Consider the following 7,044-nt stretch of genomic DNA (forward strand, 5'->3'; position numbering starts at 1 on the left):
TAGGATAGGTTAGGTACTTATTTATTTAACTTCCAACGGTCCAAAGACCAATTTACAATGTGTTACACTTTTACAAAGTTTTCTCAAGATGACTAATACTTATACACACAAAGGGCCAAGCCAAACATGCAACGGAACTTAAAACTTAAGAAAAAAAAAAAATTACGGTATGAGAAGGGACAAGCCAAACATGCAACTGGACTTTAAAACTAATTGGTGCTTAAGCTAGGGGACAAGCCAAACATGCAGCTAGATTAGAAAAATACAGCTAACATTATGCAACAATAACAATAAATAAAGCTATATCATTTACAATAAATACAACTATACCAGTAAAGGTAAATAAAATCTACATAACTTTAATAAATATTAATACAGTATTGGAGTAACAAAATAGAATCTATATAATTAGTAATAAATTTTAACAATGATAACAAATAAATAACAATAATTTATAATACATATAGACGATCATGATAAGTAAATATAATTAGGGAAAAAACTAATAAACATGCACCATATGTTTTGCTAATAAATACAGATTTTCTTGCCGAATACAGACTCAATGCAGTGCCCTCCAGACAAAAAACTTCCTTTTCAAGGCCTCCTCCCTTGTATAGAACAGATCAATGTCGTTCGGCATGTTGTTGGCCAGCAGCTGGAGGCGAGGAAAAGTGCTGTGGAACAAGTACTGGGTCGAATACTGACGTCTAGCAAAAAGATAGGTGTGGCGCAGGTGTCGAGAAGTGCGGAAGTCCAGCTTGACAAGTAGATCTGGGGCATCAATTTTCGAGTTAATCAGCTTCCTCAGGAACAGTAGGTCATTGATTATTTGTCTTGTGTGAAGTGGCATCAAGTTCAACTGAAGTTGCAGATCATGAATTGGAGCAGTGCGGTAGTCGAAGCCTAGCAGCACACCAACAAAACGGATGAAACGGGTTTGAACGTTCTCAAGCCCATCAATCTGTCCAATCAAGTAAGGGCTCCAAACAGGTGAATAATATTCCAATAAGGGTCTCACCAGATGGATGTAAAGGATCCGTAGAGCACGAATAGAGAACATGTTGCGGCTGTTCCGTACGACGAAGTATAGGGCAGAATTAGCTCTCTTACAAATATAGTTAATATGTTCTTGAGGATTTAAATTAGGAGAAAGCATGACTCCAAGATCTTTTATCATCAGAGAACGCGAGAGGTGTTGATCTTCAAGTGTGTAAGGGAATATGATAGGTGTGCTAGACCTGGAGAAAGATATCATAGAGCATTTGGAAATATTTAATGACATGTCATTATCATAACACCATTTCATCAACAGATCAATACTGTTCTGTAAAGTTTGGCAATCGTTGAGGGATTTTATTGTTCTGAAGAATTCAGCATCATCGGCGAAGAGTTAAACTTTTGATCCTTGGGTGTGTACTGGACAAAGTCATTGATAAATATTGAGAAGAGAACAGGGCACAACAGCGATCCCTGAGGCGCATCTGATATTACAGAGAAAGGCTTCGACAAACAGCCAGCAACCCGAATCCGAAGAGAACGATCCCGAAGATAGCTCTTCAACCACATCAAGAAGCATCTACTGAGTCCAATAGCTTCAAGCTTGGCCACCAGGTGTTCATGGCTTACACGGTCGAAAAGCTTTAGAGAAGTCTGTGTATATGGAGTCCACCTGATAAGATTCTAAGAAGGCAGTGAGAATGTGATCTTGGAAGGCTAGTAGATTAGTAGTAGTCGAGCGTCCTTTCATAAAGCCATGTTGTTCAGCACAGGTAACACTCTTCAGATGGAATGACAACCTCTTCAGAACCAGGGATTCAAAGATCTTGGTAATTGATGACTAAACAACTACCGGGCGATAATTCTTGACGTCAGCGGGAGAACCACACTTGAAGATAGGTGTTATATAACCCAATTTGAGATTGGAGGGAAAGATTCCGGCAGTCATGAGCATGTTTAAGTATATGGTAAGGTGAGGAGATAAGACGCTACTGTAGAATTTCATAATCAATGGAGAGATGTCATCAGGGCCAGCTCCCTTGTTCACATCAAGCGAATTCAGTACACCCTCCACCTCAGCACAGGTTACATAGCAGGAAGAGAGAGTGGTACATGCCTTGAGGTCCTGTCTAGGTGGAGATGAAGATGGTGCTTTGTACACAGAGGAAAAAAAACTTGGCGAACATGTTAGAGATGTCTTGAGGCTTTTCAGCAAATTCACGATCGATCTGCAATCGAAAAAGAAGTGATGGAGTCCTCTTGGAAGAATTGAAAAAACTCCAGAAGACTCGATCGTTACCTTTCAGAGATGAGTCAATGGACTTAATATATGTTGAGTAGCATTCCCTCGTTAGTCTAATACATGTTGCATGAACATCACAAAATTGATAATAAAGACGGTTATCAAGAGTTTGTTTGTAGCGCTTATGAAGTATCTTCTTCCTGATGATCGCAGCTTTTAGTTCAGGGGAGAACCAAACATGAAAGGCTCGTTTACCAACGTATTTATATGGACATACGTTCCTGATAGTGCAGCTAAGTTGGAAGCAACATTCTGAAAAGAAGTCTTCGATAGGAACACTGTTATCAAACACAGGATAGTTCAGACGCTGAAACCCAGTCAAACACATGGGCTAGATCACATTTCCTTAGATTGGGAGCAAATGCGCTATAGTTGAGGTTTTCTGAAGGATTAATATCAAGGTCCATCTCTAGCGCAGGATGATGACATTCCACAGGAAGAAGAGGGTCTGAGGCATTCAGGACTTCACAGAGGAAAAGACCAGATCCAGAAGGACACCTCGATCGTTGTAGATATTATTGTACTGCTTAAGATCAAGCAAAATTCATAACATCAAAATATATTGGACTGATGTGTTGAGGTGGTAAAGAGACTGGACCAGTCCACGTTCGGCAAGTTGAAATCTCCAATAAACAATAATGGGTGTATGTCTTGAACGGTATTTGACAGTTCCTCCAGAACAGATGCAAATTCCATGTATTGGGTACAGTTCTGATTAGGAGGCAGATAGACACCACTTAGGACAAGAATAGAATTCTTGAGCTTGATGGCTGCAAACACACATTCAATGTTAAGAGAAGACTGAGAGAGTTCCCAGGAATCAAACCGGTCCCGTATTGCCACAATCACCCCACCACCACTGGTTTTCTGGCTCGATAGAGAAGTCCTATCACATCTATACACCCTGTAATTCAAGAAACCAAGTTCATCATTACTTATATCCCCTATAAGGTTGGTCTCCACCAATACAATCACATTATATACGGAATGGCTAAGAGATTGGCGCAGGGTTACAAGTTTAAATCTCAGTCCATTGACGTTTTGAAAAAACACACTGATTTTCCTTTGACCGTTGGAGTTTAAGCGTTTATTGATTTCAACTTGGAAATAGAAGGAACTCCATTAATGTACCATATAGTAAGGTCATTCTCGCCAGCATTCCTCTTCGCTTCAAGGTTTGCTCTGAGTTTCTGAAGATGATTTCTCTCTTTAACTGTGCGATCTCTAGACATGCTGATTCCACCATCACCATTAGCATATTTGTCAGAGAAACGTTTGGCGAAAATTCGAGCTTGGTCAGCATTATGGAAAATGACTTTTAACACTTGACTCTTAATTTATATTGTGCTGAGCCAAGAAAGAATCGTTTACTTTAAATTGCATTCATTTCATCTCTAATAATCCATCTGTAAATAGTAGATACATGTTCTTCCAACCCTTATTATATCCTTGAAAAACATTGAGATAACTTTTACTTACCTCTATTATGTGAAACAAATTCACTCTTTTGTGTATACGTTTAATATATATATATATATACAGGGTGTATATTATGTCTGGAAACACCCAAATATATCCTTTAATAATTTAAATATAAATTTGAAACCTCTTACAATCGTGATAGAGATTGGGCATCTACTTTTTTGGAAACAATGTTTTGTTATGTCACACCAACGGGGGACGTCCTGCCGAGGGTATCGTGAATATTCTTAATGGAAGCCTTATACCTTGTGATACATAATTTTAAAGGTAATAGCTTACTGAATTGAATGCCACAAACCGCATCTCAAGGGAATTATTCTATCAGAAAAATAGAGAGCATTTTTTAGTATTGAAAATTTTACTGATGTTCAACAATGTAATTTTAACATGGTTTCTTGCCACAAAAATGTGTTACACTAATTTTTTAGCATTTTTTTAAATGTTTCAATTAAATAAAACAAAAATTTCATTTTAAGCTGGTTCTATTAGCACAAATTTGCCAGTTTTTATTACAGTACAATTATGGAAATACTTATGTTATTGATTTCTTATTACAAATAAAAAATAATGTATGCTGTTAGAAAAGTCTTACAACAAACGTTTTACCTGCATTTGGTGTCCAAAGCAATTGTTCGAACTGTGTTCCTTCTACGGTTTGACAATGAGCCAATCTTGTGTAAAATGATTCGACAGAGTTGCCTAACATTTCTTCAGTTATCAAAGCAATCTCCTCTATAATCCTGTTTCTTAGATCTTCCAAATTATGAGGCTTTCTTCTATAAACATTGGATTTTAAATGACCCCATAGGAAATAATCGATTGGTGGACAAATCCGGAGATCTTGGAGGCCATTCGATTTCTCCTCTTCGGCCAATCCATTTATGAGGAAACCTTAAATCCAAATACTCTCTTACCTGTCTCCATAAATGGGGTGGAGCACCATCCTGCTGAAACCATACATTATCAAAGTATTCTCCTGATGCAATTTGAATAGCTGGGATTATTTCATTTTGGAGCATATTGTAGTAAAGTTCGGCATTTAAATTTCCATTGATGAAAAAGGGTCCAACAATTTTGTTACCTAAAATTCCACACACCATACGTTCAGTTTTTGTGGTTGCTGTGAATGGGGACCTCAGCAATCCAATGTGGGTTTTCACTAGCCCAGTAACGGCAATTGTGCCTGTTTAACATTGCCATTTAGGAAAAAAGTTGCCTCATCAGAAAATAGTATGTTGGTCAGAAAATCTCTATTGTCAATCACATTTGCGCATCACAAGTTCACAAAACTCAACTCTTCTGTTCGTAATCATCCTCACTTAACTGTTGGACTAAATGAACTTTAAATGGTTTGTATTTATTAATTTTTCAAAATCTTACTCACAGACATAGGGTGCATATCATGTTGCTGTGCAGCTTTTTCTGAGCGATGTATGTGGGTCTTCAATAGATGTTTGCAAAACTTCTAGTGCATGTTCTTCATCTGTTGCAGATTGTATCCTACCCGACCTTGGCCGATTACGTACACTCCCTGTCATTTCAAAACGCTCAATAGTTTTTGATATTGTTGAAAACACTTATGGGATTTCCCTTTCTGGGAAAGTGTCATTAAACAAATTACAAACTTCCCGATAAGATCTTTGACGATCGCCATATCCTCGCATCATCAACAGAGTAATTCGTTCTCTTTCAGACAATTCCATTAAAATGCCAAATAAAAACTGAACTACTGTAATTAGATAACTTGTTGACAGCAATGCTTCAGAGACACTGATTAACTCCGACAGGAATGATATGACCTTTGTCCATTTGTAATTCCCAAGCTTAGACCTGTCTAGTGAAAGCTCCATGCTCAACAAACTGAAAACCTGTAGACCAGATGATTAATAACACAATAATGTTTCTCATAAGGCTAGTGACCTTTGTCTCTTTAAACCTTCCTGCTGACTGGAAACACCAAGTACAGATTCATAAGTAATCAGAGAACGTGACTCATAAGTTTTATTCATTGTAATAAAAACTGGTAAATTTGTACTAATGAAACCAGCTTAAAAATAAATTGTTTATTTTATTTTAATTGAACATTTAAAAAATGCTAAAAAAATTAGTGTAACACATTTTTGTGGCAAGAACCATGTTAAAATTACATTGTTGAACATCAGTAAATTTTCAATACTAAAAATGCTCTATTTTCTGATAGAATAATTCCTTTTGAGATGCGGTTTGTGGCATTCAATTCAGTAAGCTATTACCTTTAAAATTATGTATCACAAGGTATAGGCTTCCATTAAGAATATTCACGATACCCTCGGCAGGACGTCCCCCCGTTGGTGTGACATAACAAAACATTGTTCCAAAAAGTAGATGCCCAATCTCTATCACGATTGTAAGAGGTTTCAAATTTATATTTAAATTATTAAAGGATATATTTGGGTGTTTCCAGACATAATAATACACCCTGTATAATATATATATATATATATATTATATTTATATATTGCAATATTTACCTTCTCACATTATACTAGATATAATTGTTTGTACCCCATAAAATAATGATTTAATATTGCGTTTATTATTCTTAATTTACTTTTACTAGATCATAGTACTTATAAAAATAATAAAATGTAGTAAAATATTACATTCATTTATATTTGATATTGGATATTTTGTTAATTTGCTTTTGGGTTTTTTTAAATCTAGCACATTTGATTACTTCATTGATTAATCCATTTTGAGATAAAAATCGTTCATTGTGAAAGTTATCACAGTAGGTAAATATCCTTAAATATATTCATCCTAAAAAGGTTTACTTAAAATACATAAAGGTATGACTTGGATAAATGTTCAAGTACCTTTTACAAGTAGCGACAGTGAAAAGTGAAGCCTCCGGGAAATTACTAAGCAAATTCTAGTCAGGCGAGCATAATTGTTGTCTTTGTCTACGTATGAATGACTTTAAATTTGTATTTTAAAAAATAAGAAGTTTTATATACTTCAAAAACAATACACCAAAGCAGGGTGGACTTTTTTAGATTTATTCCACCCTAAAACAATAAATTTACAACGTCTGGCTTAATTCTATGCTGAGAATGATTATAAATTCGAACAGATTAAGCTTAGAGACTACATATACATAAATAATGTAGGGAAAAAAACTGGAAAATATAAATTGTAATTTATAGTCTGAAAAATATGAACAAACAATTAAAAAAGTAAGCAGAATTAATAATTTATCTCTTATTTTTGCAAGAATAAAC

General features: G+C 35.7%; 1 protein-coding gene across 1 annotated transcript; it reads right to left on the reverse strand.

The window, feature by feature from the left end:
- Positions 1-562: 562 nt before the first annotated feature.
- On the reverse strand, positions 563-1,258 carry LOC124368242. Its single transcript, XM_046825516.1, has one exon. The coding sequence runs from the start codon at positions 1,256-1,258 to the stop codon at positions 563-565; it is 696 nt and encodes a 231-aa protein (XP_046681472.1).
- Positions 1,259-7,044: the final 5,786 nt, after the last annotated feature.

This window comes from Homalodisca vitripennis, chromosome 8 (genome assembly GCF_021130785.1).
Source record: "Homalodisca vitripennis isolate AUS2020 chromosome 8, UT_GWSS_2.1, whole genome shotgun sequence".
Lineage (NCBI taxonomy): Eukaryota > Metazoa > Arthropoda > Insecta > Hemiptera > Cicadellidae > Homalodisca > Homalodisca vitripennis.

Bases quoted from the DNA above. Each gene is read 5' to 3' on its own strand.
- LOC124368242 (XM_046825516.1), bottom strand. From the start codon at position 1,258: ATGATATCTTTCTCCAGGTCTAGCACACCTATCATATTCCCTTACACA.